Here is a 27,121-nt window from a genome sequence, read left to right on the forward strand (position 1 = left end):
TGTTCACAATTATCTCTACTTTAAATTCACCAACTTGCAGAACAAAGATGAAGTATAGAAAAAAAGTAAGAGAAAATCAAATACATTATGAAATAAAATTCATGCAAAGAATTTTTCATTCCTGCTCTATCCTTGGTCATTGTACAATGTTTTAAAAATAGATTTTAATTTTCATTATATGCACTTTTAAAACCTACTTAATGCCAAACATTTACATGATATACTTTTATACACCATTCATGTATGAATTTGGTTCTTAATTCATTGTACATATACAACACTGTATTACAAATAGCACATCAGCACACAAGTGTAACTAAGATTTTTTTTTCTTGATAAAGTTAAATGCATCACTATATCCTGCATGATGTAAGTTTTCCAAGCCTTCAGCAGTGGGTGGAAGCAAAGCTCTCACAAATCTAGACATGTTGGTTACTGTCAAAGCAACATCTTCATTTGCTACTTTCACATACCAAGGTTTACTTTTTACACTCTTTGGACATATATCTACAATACCTTCAAAGGGGCTTATAGTTATTGAAGGCTCTTGCACAATAGGAAGGTTATTGGTAAATCCTCCATCAATGTACTTCTCTCCCCTAAATACAGGAAATATTACTCCAGAGAAAATGGGCAGGAAGCAAGAACATAACAGACACTGTACTAATTCCTCTCTTGAATCCCAGTGTGACACAATCTCATTCTTTAGATCTTTCACTCTTGTGACAGATATAAACAGCCTTCCATTTGCTCGCAAATGTGCATCATGAGGCAAAGCTTCTAAGCCTAATTTTAAGTAATCTTCAACCTTGAAATTTGGATTAAATGGACCCATTGCCCAATGCTGAGCAGCTAATGCAGTCTCAATAAAGCTAAACTTAACAATTCCTAGTGGAACACCACAAACTACACAGGCTGCAAGAAGAGCCCCTGCAGAAGCTCCTGCTACACTGGCATTCTGAACAAGTTTGGGTGTATGATGATGTAGACATTCTAGAGCCCCTAGCTGGTAAACTCCCAGGAAGCCAGAGCCAGACAAAGAGAGAGACACATCCCTAGAATATGCAGGTAAGTCTTAGCCAAATTATCAAGTTAGCTTGAAATTAATATACATGGAGATTAATTTGTAGACAATACTTGTGCATATGTTGCTATGACTCACTTTTCTATAATTGTAATCAAATATTCATTAATTAAATGACTTTCAAACAAGTGTGGTTGGTGTGAATAAACTTTTTTTTTTTATGTACTAGGAACCAAATGCATTTTTATTTTTAATCTGTATGTGTGTGTGTGTGTGTGTGCGTGCCTGGACTAGCCATAGGGAGAACTGGGAGTATTCCCTATACACCAGCCTAGGATTGGCCTGCTGGTCTCTCTCTCTCTCTCTCTCTCTCTCTCTCTCTCTCTCTCTCTCTCTCTCTCTCTCTCTCTCTCTCTCTCTCTCTCTTTCTCTCTCTCTCTCTCTCTTTGTCTCTCTCTCTCTCTCTCTTTGTCTCTCTCTCTCTCTCTCTGTCTCTCTCTCTCTCTCTCTCTTTGTCTCTCTCTCTCTCTCTCTCTCTCTTGTCTCTCTCTCTCTCTCTCTCTCTCTCTTGTCTCTCTCTCTCTCTCTCTCTCTTTGTCTCTCTCTCTCTCTCTCTCTCTCTCTCTCTCTCTCTCTCTCTCTCTCTCTCTCTCTCTCTCTCTCTCTCTCTCTCTCTCTCTCTCTCTCTTTGTCTCTCTCTCTCTCTCTCTCTCTCTCTCTCTCTCTCTCTCTCTCTTTGTCTCTCTCTCTCTCTCTCTCTTTGTCTCTCTCTCTCTCTCTCTCTCTCTCTCTCTCTCTCTCTCTCTCTCTCTCTCTCTCTCTCTCTCTCTCTCTCTCTCTCTCTCTCTCTCTCTCTCTCTCTCTCTCTCTCTCTCTCTCTCTCTCTCTCTCTCTCTCTCTCTCTCTCTCTCTCTCTCTCTCTCTCTCTCTCTCTTGTCTCTCTCTCTCTCTCTCTCTCTCTCTCTCTCTCTCTCTTGTCTCTCTCTCTCTCTCTCTCTCTCTCTCTCTCTCTCTCTCTCTCTCTCTCTCTCTCTCTCTCTCTCTCTGTCTCTCTCTCTCTCTCTCTCTCTCTCTCTCTCTCTCTCTCTCTCTCTCTCTCTCTCTCTCTCTCTCTCTCTCTCTCTCTCTCTCTCTCTCTCTCTCTCTCTCTCTCTCTCTCTCTCTCTCTCTCTCTCTCTCTCTCTCTCTCTCTCTCTCTCTGTCTCTCTCTCTCTCTCTCTCTTTGTCTCTCTCTCTCTCTCTCTTTGTCTCTCTCTCTCTCTCTCTCTGTCTCTCTCTCTCTCTCTCTCTCTCTCTCTCTCTCTCTCTCTCTCTCTCTCTCTCTCTCTCTCTCTCTCTCTCTCTCTCTCTCTCTCTCTCTCTCTCTCTCTCTCTCTCTCTCTTTGTCTCTCTGTCTCTCTCTCTCTCTCTCTCTCTCTCTCTCTCTCTCTCTCTCTCTCTCTCTCTCTCTCTCTCTCTCTCTCTCTCTCTCTCTCTCTCTCTCTCTCTCTCTCTCTCTCTCTCACAGCTGCCAGTGTGCTCTGACTTTTTTTTTAAGTCAGAGAGGCAGGCCAAACCAATCAGAGGCCACTCAGGCCAGTAGCATGTGAAGAGGAGGAGATGATTGGCTTGTTTCAATTAACACCCATCTCAACAGTCCCTATTAATCACAGAGCGTGTGGAGAGAGGGATGTGTGACATGTGCTACTGTATCATATTTGTGTATTTTATGTGTGTGGCGACTAGCGAGCAGACAGAGAGAGAGGAAAAAGGTACAAGGCCAGGGTGGCTTGGTTACATGAACAACTCTTGGCCTTAAAAAAATCTCCCAGTCCGGCGCTGTAACAGTGCGAGAGAATCATGAAATACCAAGAAAGAAATTATATCTATAAACAGCCAAACAACCACATATATAAGAACTGTTATCTATAAACAGCCATACAACCACACATTTCTATGATGCTCACCATCATTAATGCAATGAGCATGTGCTATTTATGAGAAATATATAAAAATTATCTGACTAGTTTGTGATGATAAAAAAGTATCAACTTCTATTCTTGAAAATATTTATACCACTAACTAACAATCCTACTAAGTCTCAATAGTGTCTTCTAAACTAAACAAATATCAATAAACATACACATGTACATGTTGCATAGTAAGGCAACCCTGGTATCCACATATTCACAAATAATTCATAAGAGGGCACATGATTTTCAATATGCTGGAAAAGAGAAAATAAGAAATATGAGCAATTCACTGGTTTCTAAATGTGTTGCCTTCCTGTAGAGATTTGTCTACTTTCAAATATCTACTTGCACTCAGGGTGAAATATAAACAACACATATTCTCTCTCTCTCTCTCTCTCTCTCTCTCTCTCTCTCTCTCTCTCTCTCTCTCTCTCTCTCTCTCTATATATATATATATATATATATATATATATATATATATATATATATATATATATATATATATATATATTGCCCACAATTGCACAAATCAGGAACAGGCCACCTATTAATGTAATGGTGCAGATCAGTTCAACCCCCCCTCCCCCAAACACTGGCCAGGCTGAGCTAAAGTCCATAACATGTCTGGCAATTGAAAGGAGACAGAGAATGAAGTGTAGGGGAGGAATACCCACCAGTTACCCTCCAGCCAAATTAGTGGGAGGGTTTGTGAGTTTTTTGCTTCCTGCAGCCCCTCTCCCTCTGCACCCAGTTGCCTTTGTATTTTGTGGCCTAGTGGCAATATGGGCAAGAGAAGAGACTTGAGCAAAGGGGAAATTTCATCCATAATAAGACTGTACAAAGCAGAGAAACCTACAAAGGATACAGAATTAATTGTTTATGCAAGTGAAAGAACTGTGCGGTGATGGACCAAACAATTTTGCGATTGCGGAGAAGCAACAACACCACAGCACCAAAGCTGTCTTGGCAATACATTAAAAATCTCTCCCCACACTTTAAATAAAAGTTATAAGGTAGCAAATGGATGCTTACCTGCTGCCTTATAACATTCATAACATCTCCAACAGAAGAAAAGAAGTTTTATAAGTCATCACCATATAAAAACATTACAGTAGAATTTGTAACCACACAGTCATTACAATGCAGTATACAACCAGCATAACACACTAAAATCTTAATAAAATTTGAATTAGAATAAAATAACACTTGCAAAACTAACTCGCCAGCTGTGCAAATCACTATTCACATCTGCCATCACTGCTGCTTTCCACGAACTAACAAAAAACATTCAGTCCACCACCACCACCTCCACCTCCACCACTAGCAGCCAAACGAGCTCATCTGCACATGATTTACTATCATGATGATATTTTTTCATTCTTTTTTTTTTTTTTTCATGTAAGAAAGAGACTGGCCAAGGGAGGAGGAAAAAAAAAGGACCATTTAGTTGCCAGTCCCCTTACAGTACCGAGAGTTAACCAAAAGATAGGGATTAATGTCTTGAAACCTCCCTTAACAAAAATGTATTCCACTGTTATGATGTATAACAAAACTTTTACCCATTTGGTGATTTCTTACATCTCAGAAAATGTAAGGCATCCTGATATCCACAGTGATAATATTTATTCAAAATGTGTGGAGGGGGAGGCATCAAGCTTCTATAAAGACGCTCAAAATTATCATAAGTAACATGCATTCTCATATCAGCCCATTTGACATCATACCCATTCTTCTGCTTTTCCCTAGGAGAAATACTGGCACAGCCACTGTAAGGACTTATGGAGATGGTCTGTGGACAATTATTATGTGGAAGACGGTTTGTATATCCACCATCTATGTGCCATTCATTATTAAGCAAGGGAGGCTGCATGCCAGTAAAACCTATAATATAGCAAGAACTACGCAGAGTTTGAATTAAGTCTTCTCTGGAATCCCATTCAGAAATCATTACATTGGACATGTCACGCATACGAGTCACTGACACATGAAGTCGACCATTAGTTCTGAGGTGTGCATCAGGGGGTAATCTTTCAAATCCAACATTAAGATGATCTCCAAAATTGAACCCAGGAGTAAATGCACCCATTGCCCATTTCCTCGTCTCTGATGCAGTTTGAAGAAAGCCCGCCCTCACAAAATTTAAAGGTACATCACATAGAATACATGCACCAAGTAATGCTCCAGCAGATACTCCATAAAAATTAGCTTTGTGTAATAAACTCGGAGAAGAGGATTTCAAACAGTCAAGAGCTCCAATGACGTAAATTCCCAAGAATCCACATCCAGCGAGAGAGATGTCCACCTTCCTAAAACAACAGAGATTACTTATTACAACCAAGACTGATATATATATATATATATATATATATATATATATATATATATATATATATATATATATATATATATATATATATGCAACCTACCTATAATGCTCTTTAAATACATCCAGAACTACAGCTTAACACAACAGAGTTGGGTTTTTGTTTCCTGGAAAATTGCATGAACAATGTTACTTGCAATGATAAAAAGGTGACGGTCCTTTATCATGAATTCTGAAATTAAAAGACCTCAAAGATCCATGTGTTTTTCAGAGCTAATATAAATATTCCCTGATATACAATTCACCATTACAGAATACTTAATTTTCACGATATCCAAAGCACGCACGCATGCACTCACTCTACACGCAAGCACAGTCATTCTCCAGTTTTTCACAGTTTATTTCTCAACCTAACCTAACCTAACCTAACCAACCATTCAATATTACATGATTTTTCATTAGAACCTTAACTATTTCTATAATGTGGGAAATCCCACTATTGTGAAAAATCAGCTACTGTACTATACAGGCAATCCCCGCTTAACAAACGAGTTACATTCCTAAAAAAACGTTAGTTGTGTGAATTTTCGTTAAGCGAACCAATTATAACAAGTTTGATCCATGACTTGAACTTCCATTGAGAGTAAACAAAGCAAGAGTGCATCATAGTACAGTAAAAAGTTTAATGAAAGTAAAAATTATGAAGTTAAACATTTAAGCAGTTTAATTTACGACTAAGTCATTATAATGTACACTAATGTAAGTATGTAAGTAACTTTATAATGTTGATGATCTTAAATTTATGAAGGGAGGGAGAGTGGAGCGGAAAAGATGCTAGCCGGCAACCTGTGGAATGTAAAGAAAAGGTGCATCATTGTACTGCATACAAAACTTATGTACCACATTTCCACAAGGCTTTCGGGTGGTTCTTTTAGCTTGCAAAGATGCAGGTAACTCTCAATTTACACGTGTTTGATTTACGTGTTTTTGTTATAACACAACCGAAAAAAATATTATAATCAATTTAATTTACGTGATTGGTTTGTTTATAAGCGATTTGGCCCAACCGCATTTTCAAACTGAGTGCCAGACGCAATTTCAAAATGTGCGCCAGAGAGTTTTGCAGCTTGCCGATAGGTGGGAGCTCCGGGGCTGGATCCAAGAAGCAATTTGTTGTGTATGTTGGTACAGACAACCTCCATAGCAACCTTCTGCTCATATACCAACCTTTGTAAAATAGCATCCACAAAGATTCGTTGCTGTTGGCAGGTGGAGGTTGGTAGCCCGCCTAAAAGTGCTCATTGGCTGCCAGGAACTGGATCCAAGAAACTTTAACAATGTCAGAGCAACCTCCTGCGCGAAATGGCATCCATGAATGCTTGGAGGAACGGTACAAGGTTGCTATCAGGCTGCTCTCAGGTTGCTGGGAACACCACCTCTCGAGGTTGTGTTACTGTCTTATATATGCATTTATGTTCACAAAACAACATTTCTATTAGTTTTTTACAAACCTTGCCCCCAAGAAAGGATTGTTTTGTAATGCATAAAGTGAAATCTTACATGGAATACCAAAAAATAAAGCAGAGATGAAATCGGCCATAGACGAGGCGGAGACTCGCGGCGACTCAGCCGCTTCTTCTTCTTGTGGCCCTTTAGCCTGTGTGTTGCTTTCACCACGATATTTATGTTTCCACTCCTCTATTGGCTACTATAATAGATATCATATCATAGTATTCATATACGCTCATGCCATGAGGATAACCTGGGCTCCATGGCAGTGAGTGATAGTGAATTATTAATGAAATACTGTGGTATTTCATTAGTAATTCACTATCACTCAGTGCCACGGAGTCCAGGTTATCCTCATGGCATGAGCGTATATGAATACTATGATATGATATCTATTATAGCAGGCAATAGAGGAGTGGAAACATAAACATCATGATGAAAGCAACACGCAAGCTAAAAGGGTCACAAGAAGAAGAAGAAGCAGCTGAGTCGCCAGAGTCTCCGCTTCTTGTGTGGCCGATCTCATCTCTGCTTTATTTTTTGGAATTCTATGTAAAATTTCACTTTATGCATTACAAAACAATCCTTTCTTGGGGGCAAGGTTTGTAAAAAGCTAATGGAAATGTTGTTTTGTAAACATAAATGCATATACAGGCAACCCCCACTAAACGAAGGTTCACACAACGAAATTTCGCTACAACGAAGGTTTCCTTTTACTATCATCTGCTTGTTTAACGAACACCAAACTCGCTTTAACAAAGTTTTATCCAGATCATTTTTTCCAAGTTTGAAAGCCCCGCCGTATCATGCAAGCCGACAGGCTTTTGAATACACCAACTCCTCTCGTGGACAACACGCGCACCACTCACAGCCCCTGTTCAAAACAATAACAGCGTCAGAAGCAGCTCGTCTTCCCTTGCTCAACTTACCACCAAAATGCCCTGCAATGTCGCCTAGCATTGCTAAGAAGACCAGGAAGTCTCTTACTCTCAAAGTGAAGCTGGATATTATTCACACTCGAAGTGAAGCTGGATATTAGTCACAGATACGAGAGAGGCGAGAAAACTAATAGCATTGCTTGCCACCATCTTGACTCCATCTACTGTCTCTACTATTTTCAAGTCAGCAGACTCTATTAACCCTTAAAGTACAGTGATCGTATATGTACGATTGTAGCATCGCTTGCGGAGAGGTCGGGATTGTACCCGTAATCATGATTTTTCCGTGCTACACGTTTGAATCTCTCCCCTTCACTATTGGTCCTGGGGCAAGTGGAGGTATCTGGCATCTTTTCTCGCTTGTCTGCTTGAGCCTTGAAACATATGTTCACTCACAATAGATCATCTTTTCCCATTTCGAGGCGACATCTGGCAATCCCCGTCACCCGGAGGGAGGAAATGGTACTCCGAGTGATGTTATGTCAGTGTTACTCGGTAATGACATTGAGGAGTGATGAAAATGAAGACCGATTTTTTTACTGAGACAGAAGAAAGTGAAGACTCCAGTAATGATTCTGATAGTGATCTGGGAGACAGAGACCAACCCTCACAGCGACGTTCATCAACCTCCTCACGTAGCCTATTCCCCTCCAGCAATGCGCTGGTGAATGTCACCCTGGTTGCCTCTACAGGACTGTGCTTGTCGGCCAAGTCACGTGAATCCCATTGCTAATAAGAGTTGCCAGATTCCAATTAATATAGAAATCCACAATACTTGTAACATGTGGTTTCTTTTTCTTTTCCTGTTTTACATATCATTTCATATAACGAGTTACCATTTCCTTGACATGAAAGTGCAAAAGTTCCTACTTTTACATCAAATTCAAATGCCCAAAAGGAGAGAGAGAGAGAGAGAGAGAGAGAGAGAGAGAGAGAGAGAGAGAGAGAGAGAGAGAGAGAGAGAGAGAGAGAGAGAGAGAGAGAGAGAGAGAGAGAGAGAGAGAGAGAGACAGACAGAGAGAGCGTGCAGTGTTATCTGAGCTTGGGGGGTATTTCTTAGCGGTGGGTTCTGCCATGAATTTTTCTATATGCAATAACTTTGCTCTCAGAGGTCATAACATGTTAAAAATTACATCATTGTACTCAGAATAACAAAAAGAAATGTTTTTTATAAGGAAAAAATATTTTTAGTATTTTTGACGTGTGATTTTTCCCCGTTGTAACAGACAGAAAGTATATCAACCCCCCATACTTTAAGGGTTAAGAAGGCTGGTGAGACCGTATCTTCTTTGCAAGCTAAAAGAACCACCTGAACTCGTCACTCTACAATGGATAAAATGGAAAGCCTTGTGGAAATGTGGTACACAAGTTTTGTATACGATACAATGATGCGCCCTTTGTTTACATTCCACAGGTTGCCAGTTAGTGTCTTTCCCGTTTCACTCTCCCTCCCTTCATAAATTTAAGATCCTCAACATTATAAAGTTACGTACATACATACATTAGTGTACATTATAAGGACTTAAATTAAACTGCCTAATTGTTTAACTTCATAATTTTTACTTTCATTAAACCTTTCACTGTACTATGATGCACTCTTGCTTTGTCTACTCTCAATGGAAGTTCAAGTCAGGGGTTAAACTTGTTATAATCGGTTCGCTTAACAAAGTTTTGCTTAACGAAGTTTTTTTTAGGAACGTAACCCCTTTGTTAAGCTGGGGTTGCCTGTATATAAGACAGTAAAGTCCCCAGCAACCTGGGAGCAACCTGATAGTAACCTCTTTACCATCCCTCCAAGCGTTCATGGATGCCACTTCACGGCAGAAGGTTGCTCTAACATTGTTAAAGTTTCTTGGATCCAGCTCCCACTCTTCTCGTGCCTCATTTGCAGTCTGCCAGCACTGAGTACAGACGGAATCTCTTCAATCTGCCTATAATTCACTAAGATGGCCCCAAACGTCCTTCATCTTCTTCTGCATATGGGGTTATTTTTGATAAGTGGATTTTTGATAAAGTGGTAAAGCTCAGAGGAAGATGGTGACTGACTGTGGTGTGAGTGGTGAAGGCAGTAACACAGCAAGTGTTTTGTTTGCGTATTCTTTGTTTTATTGTTTTCTCTTATTATTTTATGCTTTCTCTTATTATTTCTTGCCTTTCCCTTTACTTTAAATACAATTCCAGTACAGTAATACTCTGCTTAACAAACAGGATAGGGGTTGTCAAAGCTGTTCGTAGATCAAAAATTCATTAAGCGGATGTAATTTTCCCATAGGAAATAATGAAAATAGGGGGGATGCGTTCTGGGCTGGTTCCCAACATACCACATGGGTTTAAAAAAAAAAAAAAAATTATATATACGTTTGGCAGCATATTGGGCCACCGGTTTACCACTACTTTTATGATGTTACATGAGTCAATGGAAGTTAGAGGAGCTACGTACAAATTCTCTCACATTCTTGCATTTATGTTCACAAAACAACATTTCTATTAGCTTTTTACAAACCTTGACACCAAGAAGGGATTGTTTTGTAATGCATAAAGTGAAATCTTACATGGAATACTAAAAAATAAAGCAGAGATGAGATGAGTCTCAGAGGAAGCGGGAGACTCGCGGCGACTCGGCTGCTTCTTCTTCTTCTTCTTGTGACCCTTTTAGCCTGCGCGTTGTCATCTTTCTCCATGATATTTGTTTCCACTCCTCTATTGCCTGCTATAATGGATATCATATCTTAGTATTCATATACGCTCATGCCACGAGGATAACCTCGACTCCGTGGCACTGAGTGACAGTGAATTATTAATGAAATACCACAGTATTTCATTAGTAATTCACTATCACTCAGTGCCACGGAGTCGAGGTTATCCTCGTGGCATAGTGTATATGAATACTAAGATATGATATCCATTATAGCAGGCAATAGAGGAGTGAAAACATAAACATCATGATGAAAGTAACACGCAAGCAATAGGGTCACAAGAAGAAGAAGAAGCGGCCGAGTGGCTGTGAGTCTCCCGCTTCGTCTGTGGCTCATCTTATCTCTGCTTTATTTTTTGGTATTCCATGTAAGATTTCACTTTATGCATTACAAAACAATCCTTTCTAGACGGAAAGGTTTGTTAAAAGCTAATAGAAATGTTGTTTTGTGAACATAAATGCATATATAAGACAGTAACACCACCTCCAGAGGTGATGTTCCCAGCAACCTCAGAGCAACCTGAAAGCAACCTTGTCACCGTCCCTCCAAGCATTCATGGATGCCATTTCGCTGCAAGAGGTTGCTCTGACGTTTTTAAAGAATCTTGGATCCAGCTCCAGGAGCGCTAGAGACAGAGGCGGGGAGCCAGCCAATCACAGCGAAACTACCGCGTTCGGTCCCTCACCTGGCAAATTCAAATCCAGATGTGGTTGTACGTTATGCGGATTTTCGGTCTAACTTTATATAGTACGTTAAACCGGAAATTCGTTAAACGAACGTTCGTTAAGCGGAGTATTACTGTATTTAGAATGGTAAATAATAAAAACATGTTAATTTTTGCTAATTTAGCAAAAATAAATAGAGTATTTGGTACAAATATTTTCGGACCACATCCTGCATCCCCCCTATTATCTACTGTTTCTTATGAGAATTACAAGTTTGTTTTACATGAATTTTGATATAAGCAATGCCTTTTGGAATGCATCTATCGCGTAAATCAAGAGTTACCTGTATGGTCTCACCCTCCTTCTTAATAGAATTTGCTGCCTTGAAAATAGTAGAGACAGTAGATGGAGTCAAGCCATGGTGGCGAGCAATGGTAATAGGTTTCTTGCCTCTCTCATGTCTCTGAATAATATCCAGCTTCACTTCGAGAGTAAGAGACTTACTTCCTGGTCTTCTTAGCAACACTAGGCGACATTGCAGGGCATTTTGGTGGCATGATGAGTGAGGGAAAATGAGCTGCTACTGACGCTGTTATTGTTTTGAACTAAAAGCAGGAAAGGGTAGGGGAGTGAGTGGTGCACGTTTTGTCCACAAGAGGCGCTGGTGTATTCAAAAGCCTGTTGGCCTGCATGATATGACGGGGCTTTCAAACTTGGAAAAAATTACCTGGATAAAATTTCGTTAAAGCAAGTTTGACGTTCCTTAAACAAGCAGATGGTAGTAAAAGGAAACATTTGTTGTAGTGAAATTTCATTGTGTGAATGTTTGTTAATTGGGGGTTGCCTGTATTTGATAAAATGTAACCTAATCATGAATTGGATTGATGATGTATTTGTAGGTGGCCCACAATTGGTTGGAGCCTTACCAGTAGACAACCAAAATTTTTTTATACATCCCTTAGAACACTCATTTTATTTTATGAAACTTCAAAAATTGTGACATTTCAGAAATATTGAATGCTTTACTTTCCACTACATATATATATATATATATATATATATATATATATATATATATATATATATATATATATATATATATATATATATATATTTATTTATTTTTTTTTTTTTTTTTTTTTCCATTATATATATGTAGCTCTATACCAAAAATATTTTCATTTAGTATGTGATTCACCATTACATGATGTTTTATTTTTATGATATTTTTGTTTACTACCTTGGATCTGCCACATGATTAGTTGTTCATTTCTACAATATCCTGAGAACATGCCCATTTGCTCTGCACACAAGTAGAGGGATTTCTCAATTTATGCCTGCTTAGAATATACAATTTTAGATTAACATGAAGTAAAAAAAACCTAGTAATTTTTTTCATATTACACAGATGTGGCCACCAGGTGGTGGGGTGCTTCAAACTCATTATTGGTGTGGAACACTAGAAAAAAAAAAAAATTCTCCGAGATGTTTGTTTGGGCTGCCATAATATCATCACAGCTGATCACAACACAGAGGTGCTTCACATTCAAGACAGTTAGTGATGCATGAAAAATGTCATCAGGAAGATCAGTGTATGCCATCTTGCTGTCAGACACCATTAATATAGCAATGATCCTTTGTTTATTCCAGATGAGAGCTGCACAAAAGCATTTGATATAGGATACATGCTGCAGGGATTGTGCGGCATGTGCTGCGTCATTCTCCCAAACAAATCCCTGGGATCCATGAACAAACTAATTAATCTTATAAAGATAACTACCGGGAAGATAGATTTGGTTCAAAAACATTTCAGTTAATGAACAACCTTCCAAAACTAAGTTTGTAAATCGAGGTTCCATTGTATTTCTTACTACACCGTGACATCTGAAAGTAATTCTCTCTCTCTCTCTCTCTCTCTCTCTCTCTCTCACACATACATAAAGATGACTACACAGAAAAAGCATACCTAATACAATCATTTCTCAGGTTACAAATTTAATTAGTTCCATAACATAACTTGTATCCTGAAAACTCCCATCTCGAAACCAATTTTCACACTTCAAATAAAGGAAATCCAATAAACCCACTCTATACCCAAAAAATATCAAAATAAAAATCAACTAACAAGGTATTTTTAGCAAAATCAAAGTAATTTTCGAACAAGTAACAATGATAGGTAATATACAGTGGTTCTTTGCTTCATCTCTAACAAAGAAACATTTACACTGTGGAAAACAAAGCTAAGGTGGCATGGAGTGTGTGTGCATATTTTATCATAGTGACCTATCTCTATATCTAATTTTATTCAACTTTTCCTAATATATGCGCATTCTCTTTTGTTATCTCTTCGCTCAAGTTGTTCTATACATCCACCATTCTATGTGGAAAACTAAACTTTTTAACATTCTTCAAATGTTAAAAATCTTATTGGAGTGTCCTCTCATCTACCTCTATCTTCTGTCAGTAATACCAGGACTTGTCTGTCTATCTTCTCTATAAGGTTTACTAAGGTTTATTATCTTGTACATCATTTTTAGTTGGTGGTCCCATTTCCTTCAGTCTTTCTTTATAGGTAAGGTCCTTCATCTCTAGCACCTCTTTGTAGCTGTTCTTTGAATTCCTTCTCATTTCCTGATATCCTTTTGCATATGTGGACATCACAGATTGTGAAACACAATCCAAGCATATTCACGCATCATAATATTATATATGATGAATCTTAAGAGGCAACAAAAGATAAAGGAAACTCCTCTCTCCATTGTCCCAGATAAGATGAGAGGGAGATAAAAAAAAAAAATAGAGGATGTGTTAGCTGACATCAGTCAAAATAATAAAAGATAGAAACAGATAAAATGAAGATAATAAGATATGAATAAAAATAGAATACCTCCATCCAAGCTAGCCAACCAGAGAATGATCTTGAGGATGGCTGGTGATGCAATGCGCTTTCTCTCTCTCTCTCTCTTTTTCCATAAGTATTCATTATATTGAGCTGTACAATTATTTCATCAACTTCATTCCTCTCATCCACCATCGGTGAATACCCTTACAGTATGGGAATCAGACAATCACTGTTCTTGTCTTAAATATATTAACAATGGTTTTCCTCAGTGCCATGCCCTGTCACCCACTCTCTTCTTACTATTCATCATTGAACTTCTAAACTAAATTTCTTATCCCATTCACTCCTTTGCTGATGACATCACCCTACACATTTCCAAGTCTTTTCATTTTTTTTTTTTTTTTTTTTTTACATAGGGAAGAGGGCCAGCCAAGGGCAAAAAAAAGAGTTAGAAAAAAGCCCACTTGAGCGCTGGCCCTCCAAAGAGTAAAAAAAGTGCCAAAACCGTCAGCCAGAATTAGGGGAGCAAATGCCTCGATACCTCCCTCTTAAAAGAAGACAAGTTGTCTGGAAGGTTGTGTCGAGTTGATAGACAAACAACCTTTCAAGAAGTAAACAGATCATGCAGGGAAGCCACAGAATGCCTGACTTCTGATCTGTCTAAAATTTCTGAGTGGGGTAGAACAGTGCCTCAAAACTCATTTCCTCCATCTATCAACTTCATATAAACTATCACCCAACTATTCCCATTTCTTCAATGACATTAAACTGTCCCTCCTTATCTACACTGAACATCCTCAGTCTGTCCTTTACTTATAATCTTAACTGAAAACTTAACATCTCTCCTTTTGCTAAAACAGCTTCTATGAAGTTAGGTGTTCTGAGGCTTCTCCACCAGTTTTTTCTCACCCCTAAACTGCCAACTCTGTACAAGGGACTTATCCACCCATGCATGGAGTACTCTACATGTGTGTGGGGTTTCCAATCACACTGTTTTATTACATGAGTGGAATCTAAAACTTTTTGTGTCATCAATTCCTCTTCTCTGATTGACTGTCTTCAGCCTCTTTCGTATTGCAGCAATGTTACAATTTTTGCTATCTTCTATGGCATTTTTGTGCCAGTTTCTCTCCTTATCTTGCTAACTGCATGCCTCCCCACCTCCTGGGGCCACACTGCACAAGACTTTCTTCATTCTCTCATTCACTATTCAGTCCATTCATCCCCTTCTCTGGTAAACTCAGGAACTCCCTCCTGATTCTGTATGGCTGCTTTCCTATGGTTTCAAGAGAGAGGTTTCAAGACACTTATCCTCTGATTTTGATTAATACTTTTGACTATATACAGGGTGGGGTGCAGATACTTCCCAATTTGAGAATGAAATGAAAACCTGTTCACACTTCACAATTCTTTATTTTTCTTTTATGCCTTTCACACAACATGGGAGAGTTACTTTTACACTGTTTTAAAGACAATATCTTTTAAATGTCCACCTCCATTGTCAATACACTGATTCAGATGATTTCGGAAGCTTTGGTCTACTCTCTCCAGCATGTTGAGTGGTATATTGGCTATTTCAGTTCGGATGGTGTTCTGTAGGTCTTCCAGGGTCTGTGGACGGTCGTTATAAACCAATCCCTACAGGAAATAATCACAGGGGGCTAAATCAGGTGAGCGCGCAGGCCAGTTTAAGTCTCATCTCAGGGAAATCAGTCGGTCGGGAAAAGTTTCTCTCAGGAATCCCATTGAAATGCGTGCAGTGTGGGCACACACTGATTTTGCCCCCTGTGATTATTTCCTGTGATGATATCTCAAATCCCTGGTTTATAACGACCATCCACAAACCCTGGAAGACCTACAGAACACCATCCGAACTTAAATAGCCAATATACCGCTCAACATGCTGGAGAGAGTAGACCAAAGCTTCCAAAATCATCTGAATCAGTGTATTGACAATGGAGGTGGACATTTAAAAGATATTGTCTTTAAAACAGTGTAAAAGTAAATCTCCCATGTTGTGTGAAAGGCATAAAAGAAAAATAAAGAATTGTGAAGTGTGAACAGGTTTTCATTTCATTCTCAAATCGGAAAGTATCTGCACCCCACCCTGTATTTCTCTGACATGCTACCAGATAACTATTTTTCCAAAAATAAATTGAAAATATGGTATTCAAAGAGACCATCATTACTATTCCTAAACACAGCTAATGCCAAATGTCACATGCCAATCACACAACATGATTCCTTCTGAATTCTATATACTCAGGGATACTCACAGGTGTTTTAAGATAACCAAAAGTGGACAAAATCATGATTCTCTCTCTCTCTCTCTCTCTCTCTCTCTCTCTCTCTCTCTCTCTCTCTCCCCACCAGAAAAAGAAGCATAAGAGCTTCCACATCCACATACCTGCACACTTTCAGTGGTAACATTTGTACTACTTGCCCATGCAGGTATCTCCAATTCTTTAGCCAATACTTTCAAGCCCTTAGATATTATTTAATATTACTCTCTGAGCTCTTCCAATACTTCTACCTCATATGTGACAATTAATACTAGATCATGCGCATAAAACACCTCCCCAAGAAATTTAGTTTGAGAAGCCAATGAAGTGTATGGGTTCATTCATGTGGTTTTCAAATCATTCCTCGATACATATTCCAATAGTCAGAGCCAGATTATAATTATAAATACTTACTCATCTGTTAGACCATAGGCCAAGTCCAGCATGTCTAATTCTTCATCTGTACATATTTCTTCTATGTTGTCGAAGTCTTCCTTCTTGAAGACCAAATGACATGTGGAACATGCCAGGGTACCTTCGCATGCACCTGTAAAGTATAAACATGTAGTATACAAAACAATAGTTTAAGAATGGAACAAGTTGTATACATTCACAAGTTAATAGTAACAAATTTTTTGGTGTAGAAAGAATGTCATTAAAACCTTATATACAAGGTCTTGAGTAAAGGTCTATTTTCAATGCCTTTGTTTCAGTGGGAGTGCCATTTCCAAGACATCCTTGCTATGCCTTTGTTTCAGTGGAAGTGCCATTTCCAAGACATCCTTGCTAAGAATATAAATTAATGTAATGATCTAGTTAATAGGTTTCCTTTATCAGGCAACATGAGATTTCAGGTAAAAATTAACTTATTAGACAGAACTTTCCTCACAATAGTTCCAACTACCATAAATTACCCAACTATCTATCTACCAAGCCATAAACCTTGCAAGATTCCCTTAAATGGGATTATTGAGGCAGTGTTATACTATAGTATTTCATTGTAAGAAAAGAAATATAGAAATTCTAAAAACAAATTGAGTGTCCAGTAACCCAACAACAGATCCCTAGAAGTCCAACAATATCATGCAGGTAAAAGAGTGGAGGAGAAGTCTTCAACTCCAGTTAGCCTGTGTGCTCTTACAACAATATAAACCTCTCCTAAATCAGCTAAAAACTATAGCATTAATAATAAAATTCAATTTCACAAATCAGATATTCCTTTTACTCAGTTTAGTCTATACATTAATTATGAAGCTCCTCTGATTGTCAATGTCGATACCATTCTTATACAGTCAACTACGTAGAGTCAACAAGGCCACATACTTTTTTTTTTTTTCATCTCCATTGACAAAACAATAAAAAATAAAGACTGCAGTCCTGATAACTTCTAGAATATTGGATGCTGTATGTGGAAGCAGTGAGGAGGTCATGACAATCCACATGTGAGTTATATGTAAGGTTGCAATACACCAGAGGGCATCAAGATCTTAAATACTTTAAAATATACAACAGGAAACATCACTATTTTTAGTAATTACAGGAAACATCACTATTTTTAGTAATTACAGGAAACATCACTATTTTTAGTAATTACACAGGAGTTAAAACTACTAAAGCACTGCATCAATCCAAAATTTAAATATTATTTACATCATAAATATTATTCAGATCATCATTGAGAAAATTTTACAGAAAAATCATAAGCAAATCTCTGAATAATGAAATACTTACCAAAGCCATCAAGGTCAAGGTCATTATTAATTGCAACATCAAGGAGATTGTCCCCCTCCTTGCCTTGAACAGTGTATGTGGTTCCATCAGCCTTCTCATATGTCACTTCAATCCTGAGAAAAGAAAAAAAAATAGCACTGTAAGGCATGTCAGAGATGGAAAGATGGCAGAAAATATCAATATTGTAATCCATTATCAAAAGCTCTTCACACAATAAAATGCAGATATGAAAGTGTCAGTCCCTGAAAAGGAAAGAAATGTGTCCAAAACTCATCCTTGAAAGAGTCAAAAGCAAAGACAGGCAGAAATACAAAAGCACACAAAGAATTCCAGAGTTTACTTTCTTGATAAAAGCATCTAAACACACACACACACACACACACACACACACACACACACACACACACACACACACACACACACACACACACACACAAGGGAGGCAATAGAAAAGGTAAAAAACGGGGAAGAAGTATATGAAGATGCTGGAGATATAGCTGAAATTTTGAATGACAACTTTTGCAAAGTGTTTACAAAGGAGGAGCATTTTATGGGAGGAAGGCCTACAGAAATAAAGCAAATGCAGGACATCATGGTTACTAAGGAAGATGTAAGGAAAATTATAAGCAATCTGGATATTAATAAATCAATGGGGCCTGATGGCATATCTGGGAGGTTGCTAAATGAATGTAAGGATCAATTGTTGAACCCCGTATTTGATATTGTGGAAACCTCCATACGAACAGGATTAGTCCCAAAAGAGTGGAAAAGAGCTGACATTGTGCCTATATATAAGAATGGTAGTAGAATGGAACCGCTAAATTATAGACCAGTATCGTTGACTAGTATATTGTGCAAGGTATGTGAAGAAGTAATTAAAGCTAAGTGGAGTGAGTATCTAGAAAGTGAAAACATTCTGAGTGAAAGACAGTTTGGTTTCAGAAAAGGAAGATCGTGCATATCCAATTTATTATGTTTTTATTCAAGAGTGACTGACATACTACAACATAGAGAGGGATGGGTGGATGCTATCTACCTGGACTTGAGAAAGGCCTTTGATAAAGTACCACACAATAGACTGATGTGGAAACTAAAGAAGATTGGAGGAGTAAATGATAAACTAGCAAAATGGATGGAAAATTACTTAATGGGAAGAGAAATGAGAACAGTGGTGAGAGGAAGGAAGTCCGAGTGGAAGAAGGTAACCAGTGGAGTTCCACAAGGGTCAGTGCTGGGTCCCATCATGTTTTTGATTTATGTTAATGATATGCCAGTAGGAATTGACAGTTACATGAACATGTTTGCGGACGATACTAAAATTATGAGGAGAGTAAGGAATGTGGAAGATTGTAACAAGTTACAGGAAGATCTTGATAAAATATATGAGTGGAGTAAATAGTGGCAGATGGAATTTAATATAGACAAGACTCATGTTATGAAAATGGGAAGAAGTAGATACAGACCAAACTGGGATTACAGGCTGGGTGATGAGAAAATTAAAGAGATCAATGAGGAGAAAGACTTAGGAGTAACCATGCAAAACACTTTGTCACCGGAGAAACACATTAACAAGATTTTTTGGAAAACATATAACATGCTTCAAAATATTGGCCTTGCGTTCCACTACCTAGATGAAGGAATGATGAAGAAGATATTATGTACCTTAATAAGACCCCAGTTAGAATATGCAGCTTGTGTCTGGTCACCGCATATGAAGAAAAATGTGAAGAAGGTAGAAAGGGTACAGAGGCTGGCAACAAGGATGGTACCAGGACTCAGGAGTTAGACTATGAGGAAAGACTGAGGAAGCTGGGGCTGACCACATTAGAAGAGAGAAGAACAAGAGGAGACATGATAACTATGTATAAATTGGTGAACAAGATTGACATACTGGACAGAGAGTTGATAAAGGTGACCACAAGTAATCAGCTCCGAGGACATGGAAAAAAGCTAATAAAAGACATCTGTCTAAATGACGTGAGAAAATACAGTTTCTCGCATCGTAGCATTGATAAGTGGAATAAACTGAGCAGTGATGTCGTTGATGCGGTGTGTGTCAATCAGATGAAAGAGAGATATGACAGGAATGGACAAGGAGACAGGACACAGAGAGCTTAGCTCGGGCCCTGTAATACACAAATAGGTAAATACACACACACACATATCACTCAAAATTAAAAATGGCAACTCCTATATCTCTCAACTCTTTTTCACTAACTTCTGCAACATTCATGATCTTAAATCCAATTTCCAATCCACCTCTCCTCTACTAAACCTCATCTTTTCCTCACTGAAACACAGGTGTCTGAGGCAACTCACAATAGCTCCTTTACTGTCTTCTCTTACTTTATCCTCATTTTTGTTCCAAAGCTGGATACTGTGCCTATGTACACAACTTGCTCCCATACACATGTTCTTCAATCTTCTAAGTTTTCCACCATCTGGAGGGAAGGTGGTGGCATAGTGGACAAGATGAAGAGCATGGGATTGGGCAGACATCCACACGTAGGTTCGAATCCTACCACATACCACTTTGAAGTTATGCCATTTGCCGAGTGGTTTAAAGTTACCTACATGTCACCATGATAATCAGGTTCTAGGTGGTTACACCACTTGGGTGGTGATATGGGCCATAATATGGGTACCACTATAAATAAAATTGCCTGCACTACTAATGGGACAAAGCTTAACAGCGCACGTACTCTTCAAGCATGCCTACAGGCGATATAGGCCATAACATGAAAAAAAAAATAATAATAATAGAAAAATACATAAAATCCAGTCACTCTCAAACTAAATTCCTCTCACTTAACTCCTCTGACTATAAGAAATTTTTTGACTACTTAACTTCCAAAGTGGAGCACATTTTGACTTTTATGTTTTAGTGGAGATCTGTTGGAAGCACTAATTGCAAGCAACCCATGCTGACAAGTTACCCAAAATGACAGAGAACCTGGAGAACAATGAGACAGAAAGAGAGAGAGAAATGATATGTCACACTCCCATAGCTACTGATGATAATGAAGGCCCAGAGCAACAAAATGTAAAGGTTTAGTAAGGCAATGAGGAAAATAACAGCAGGATATAGCCCCTAACACTCCCATAGAATAAGGAGAAGCCCAGCACATCCTTAGAACAGATCCTGAGCCCACAGACAATGGACTTCCAAGACCAGATGCTTGCTTAGCCCTCTGACAGCCGTGTCCACACATCTCTCCATAGGTTTACAACTCTGCCAAAAAAACAGAAGTACCAAGAGAAAATAAGACTACTGATCACAAGGAAAGACAAAAAAATAGAACATAAAAGTAATAACAAGAAACTAAAGATACAAGAACCAAGAAAGAAGATGGAAGAAAAGAAGAGAGAAGAGGGGAACAAAGCCATTGCAAGAGAAGAGACAAAGGGTCGAGATGTTATGCAACACTCTGTTGGTCATGAGTAGAGTAAGGCAAGGGGATTGGTCTACCCAAGTACAGTTAACTCTCGATTAACGCCAGTTTGAATGATGTGATTTCAATTTAACACGACTTGATATCTAAGGAGATACGACTAAGTAACACAATTTACTCAAATCAACACAGGTTAAATCAATCTGATGATGTCACATGCACCCAAGCTGCTTCTGAAGGGAACTGCACAGAGACACTCTTGACTTACATGTATGTTTTGTATGGGTATCATTCTATTTCTTGACCTAACTAATGGAGCAGGTTTTATTTCTTTGCTTTACATTGCTGAGAAAAGAAAAGGTTAACTTAGGGTGGGTTAGAATTAAATTGGGTTGGTATTGGCAATGTTGAAAACCCATCCAGTTATGTAACAATAGTTTGCTCTGGTGTACATATAGTCAGTAATTAAGCAAAATCTGGCTATGAGTGAGAACTTAATGCCTCACTGAGTCCTCTGCCAGATGAAGTTCCAAAAAGAGTACTTCATGCAACGGGAAGCAGTACGTATTTCAATAGTAGTTCACTATCACTCTGTGCCACAGAGTCAAGGTGAATATAAAGATATGATATCCATTATAGTAGGCAATAGAGGGGTGGAAACACAAATATTATGTTGGAAGCAACACACAAGCTAAAGCGATCACAAGAAAAGGAAGCAGCTGCTGCCAATCAGTGTGAGCCAATGAAAAGCATTTCTTTCTGACAATTGCCAGGTAGCTGACAAAATAATGCCTCATCTGCTTTGCTTTTTTTGCTGTTCCATGCAAGATTTAACTTTATGCATCACTAAAAATCTAATAAATAAAGTTATTTAATTTATCTCCTTAAATATCAAGTCGCGTAAAATTTTAATTGTGTTATTCAAACTCACGTTAATTAAGAGTTCGTATATATTGTTACATCTGCTCACCGGGGAGTATGACGCTCTACAGGGTCCCCAACACTATATTTCACAGCAGCCGCAATACTCAGGTTCTTTCTGCTGAAAGTGTGCAAACTCATACCAGACAACCATCCCCCACGGCGTCACAGTAGCCCAGCGAGGCGACGAGGCACTCCGCTCTCACTCATAGCCTAATAAGGATTTGGTAATGACGCCAGCATGTACCAATCACTTCCCTGAGCCTTGCACACTCAGCCCCTAGTAGTAGACAAATAATACTACAGAAATAGAGGTCGCCAGCAGTGTATAACTTTCACACTGCTAGGGAATCTCCTTAGCAACTCCTTCTCCTCCTGACAGCAAACCAAGTAGAAATCATAGATAGTGTATAAGTTATGTGTTAAGGGCGAAGTCTTAATACTCTGCAGAGAAACCGCCAACAAGGACAATTCTACCCACTTCTCTACGGGAGTATTAATGCCTCTCCACACGTCTTGTACCCAGGCTGTAAGTGCCCACAGACTGTGGGACAAAACGCGTGGTGTAAATTACTATATTATTTAATGCAACAGATGCTCGCCAGCACCTGTCAAGACTGACTCCACGTGCCTACAGCTTACTACAAGACACGATGCGTATTCCACATCCGGTGGAATACACAAGCCCATCTACCAACTCCAGATGGCAACTAGCCACACAGGGAGTCAAGATACGCGTAGCTAACAAGTCGTGCAGACGATGACTACACACCAACTGGGGGACAGCACAAAGCTTCCCACCAGACAACCAGTGTGTGTGGCTAAGGCCACTATAATCAATATACTACAAGAAACTACATAAAACGATGGTGGTGGCACACAGCCGCCCACCAAACCACACTGGTGACCATAGCCACCCAAATGCAACAATCGGGACGAGACAGCGTACAGCGTCCCTCCGCGTCGTCACTCAACAGGGGGGACGAACACAAAAGCGGGAAAATGCAGCCAAATCAGCTAAACTTTCCCCTGGAACAACAAACTCGTTGCTCCACGCCGTCACGGCCAAACCACCAGCAAACCAGCTACCCCAAAAGAAGGGCACAACTCCCAGGCCGAGACTGTTGAGCACCCAGAACAGCCTAGCCACACGTCTCAACACTGTGCCAGGACCTAAGAGCGCGCATGTCTACCTCTGCTAAAGACTGGCTAGGTACTGATGCTGCCTGCCAGGCCCAGTGAGATGGCGGGAACAGAGAGGGGGAGGATGGCCGCGCTGCAGAATAGCCAGAAGCTCGTAGCTGGAGTCGCCCCACAACACATATTAGTAAGAAATTAAAGGAGGGAATAGGGCGGTCCCCCTCACAATATATATATATATATATATATATATATATATATATATATATATATATATATAAAATGGTCATTTTCCTTTAAATGATTACTGCTTCCGTGATAAAGACCCATCTCTGTGTGCTGAGCACACAATAGAGGTGATAGTGTCCTATATGGCATGGAGGAATACATTTCTCACTCTTTCTCTCTACCTAAATTTTATGAACCTTGGTTTAACACCTGTTTGTTTACATGCTACACATGATTGAGATACTTGAGCCTTCCAGCACCTGAATCTCATGTACTTTATATTTCTACCTGAAATCATACCAAGTTTGTTCTCAAACTAACCAAAATTCCCTTATTATTACAAAGTATCTTTCGAGATCAAACTCCCCTTGAGACATCACACCAAAAACATCTTAAATTACTTTTTTTCATCTTTTCCTCCTTATTTCATCCCAATGGCATCACTGCCATCTCATCTATTTCTAAAGCTGAACTCTTCTCAAACTTTTAATGACAACTCTATCTTGAGATTGAAGGTTTGTTCCTCCTGTCCCCTCAGACAACTTCATACTACCTATCAAAATCCTTCACAATGATGTTTTCCATATTTTTACTGGTACGAATCCTTAAAAAACTCCTGAACCTGATAGGGTCCCTCTGTTCTAGTGTCAACCTGTGATCCTTAACTGCCTCAGCCACATTTGATGGGTCTTAATTACTAGTTGTGCATTTTCATAGAAGACTTCTGGAAGAGGCCAACTAAGCCTGTGACTCCAGCTCTGACTCACTAAAAGCTATGTTCTATGGTCAGTGGTCATTATGAGTGAGGTAGTTCTTCTTGCAGTTACATGTTGCAAAGTCACAAGATGCTCTTTTTGCTAGCATCCTATCTTAACTGAACATACTCCAACTAAACCTAACTAAGCCAGTAAATGAGATGAATGACAATATATTTGAAAAAATTGCTGACAACTTTATATTATTAATTTGTGATGCATCTATTAGCTTTACTTCAGTTCATTTACTGGTTTAGGTAGATTGTTTGGTTAGATAATTTAGTCAAGCTATATATTGTTAGATTATGATGCTAATGCTGGCCAGGGCCAAAGCAGCCTGGGACCACAGGCCAGGCACAGTAACTCATGACTTCGGGGAGTCATTAACTCTAAACCCACAGCACTTTTACACATTCAGACATAGGTAATGAAGTTTCAAACAAGCAGTTATAACCACTATCACTCTGTTAACCATCCCCAAGTTGTGGAAGGAATAAGTGATTAATAACGTGACCAATTATCGTTGTCTTAAGAATTCCCATGATGAGAGTTGCCCTACAAAACACCCACAGCAACCCGAATGGCACGTGAACGCAAAGGAGTACATAAAAGGCTGATATATAGCCATAATTACCATTCCTTCTGAGCCCTTGCGGCGGTGGAGGCACAGAAAGACACTCTGGACGGTGCCACAGCAGACAGCCGGGGAAGTGTCAGCCTGCAGAGACCCCTCAGCAGCATTCCTGAGGACACCAGAGACGAGAGAGCCATTGCTTTAAGTTCGTACAGATCACAGTGACGATGCACAATGCGCCTGCCGCCTGGCTTTCTGGGAGTTCGCCTCGACCTCTACTCTCCTACGTCAGTCCGTCTACCTAGGCATTGTGGCGCAACTGCACACTGTCGTTATATAAAGCAGATTTCTGTACTAAGTACAGTCATATAAAATCTAAACGTAATTTTCACTGTGGCAGTTTATTAATGTAAATAAGTATTTTTTTCATAAATATACTATTTCAAAAGTGAATTCATTTGTGCCCGTTTTCCCTTGCACGCGCATCAGCTGATGCTTATCTTATCATCATTTGATGATAAGATAAGATCACTCAATATGATAAAAATTTGAACATTATACTGGTATTGCACTTTCTGTGGATAATATGGTACAGGTTAATGTTGTGTTTACGCTTTTAAGGTAGACTGGTGTAGAGCTTGAGTCATGGAGAACTATCCACATATAAGGCGTTTTCAGAAGCAAGTTCTCATTACATTAATCCTTTGCAAGTTTGTCTCAACACATTCTTTTAAAACTCAACCTTAACGATAGGGTGCATAATGACATAGCTCTTATAATATATATTATCTAGCATCTCTCTGTACACTTCTCTAGAAAAACGAAGTATAATTTACTACTATACCTTCTTTTGATGATTTTATTCGCTTTGAAATGTTATCTTCACCTGTCCACACGGAAACCATGCATGTATGTGAAGCTTACTGATAGCTATCATCCCTTTAACAAACCCCCTTACAACCTTCTTCACGCCAGAGCACTGCTAGACCTACTTAATACTTATCTCACATTTTATGTTCATGTTTCAAGACAGCCTACCCTTAAAAAAAAATAATAATAAAAAATGGCATGCCATGCCACGACTGGATATAGAATGCCGGTATGTAGATATAGTTACCTATTTGGGCATATAAAGGAGTAATAGACTGTATACCAGCTGGTGAAAGATAGCCTGAAGGTAGATTCTTTTGGTATACTATCACTTAACCCACATCGATCTCTGCTGCAATAATTATATACATATGCATATTGCTTATTGATTTTATATGAAATATCTCTCTCTCTCTCTCTCTCTCTCTCTCTCTCTCTCTCTCTCTCTGTGGGTTTGGTGATTATTTGGTGATTTGACCTGAATATATATATATATATATATATATATATATATATATATATATATATATATATATATATATATATATATATATATATATATATATATATATATATATATATATAAATAATAACCACTAATGAGAGCCATTACATTATAGGTTAGGGTTATTATTATTATTATGAATTACAATAATAATAATAATAATAATAATAATAATAATAATAATAATAATAATAATAATAATAATAATAATAATAACAATGATAACAATAATAATGATAATAATAAAAATAATAATAATACTAATATTAATAATAATAATAATAATAATAATAATAATAATAATAATAATAATAATAACTGATAACAACAACAATAATAGCAATAATAATAACAATAATAATAATAATAATAGTAATAATAAAAATAATAAAAATAATAATAATAATAATAAAAATAATAATAATAATAATATTAATAATAATATGTCATTAATAATAACAATAATAATAATAATAATAATAATAATAATAATAATAATAATAATACATGGTTTATTAACATTGCAGTATATGTACACTGAAAATATATAATGGTTTTGGGAAGACTCAATATTTTACTTAACACTACTTTTCAACAGCTTACACCATGATGTAGATGTGTAAAACAAAGTTTCTATGGTAGTTTTCTCAATGAGAATGACTGAAAAATAAAGTCTATGAAATAAAAAAACAACACATTTTGTTTGATTCTTTGCAAAGCTTCACCCAAATTACATGAAATTCACAAATCCTCATATAAAAACAGTTAAGCACC

The 27,121-nt window shown here is 38.2% G+C and overlaps 1 protein-coding gene across 2 annotated transcripts; it reads right to left on the minus strand.

Annotated features, from left to right (window-relative positions):
- Positions 1-25,355, minus strand: LOC123498936 (patatin-like phospholipase domain-containing protein 2). 2 transcript variants are annotated; one of them, XM_045246506.1, is made up of 4 exons: positions 25,033-25,350; positions 17,963-18,075; positions 16,646-16,778; positions 1-1,055 (listed from the first exon to the last, which is right to left on the minus strand). In XM_045246506.1, exons 1-4 carry the CDS (start codon positions 25,167-25,169, stop codon positions 317-319), a joined length of 1,122 nt encoding a protein of 373 aa, XP_045102441.1. In that variant the 5' UTR covers positions 25,170-25,350; the 3' UTR covers positions 1-316. The 2 variants fall into 2 exon arrangements, with proteins under 2 accessions (XP_045102441.1, XP_045102440.1); XM_045246505.1 differs by lacking the exon at positions 1-1,055 and adding an exon at positions 3,473-5,282 and having other exon boundaries at positions 25,033-25,355.
- Positions 25,356-27,121: the final 1,766 nt, after the last annotated feature.

Source organism: Portunus trituberculatus, chromosome 48 (genome assembly GCF_017591435.1).
Source record: "Portunus trituberculatus isolate SZX2019 chromosome 48, ASM1759143v1, whole genome shotgun sequence".
NCBI classification, from domain to species: domain Eukaryota; kingdom Metazoa; phylum Arthropoda; class Malacostraca; order Decapoda; family Portunidae; genus Portunus; species Portunus trituberculatus.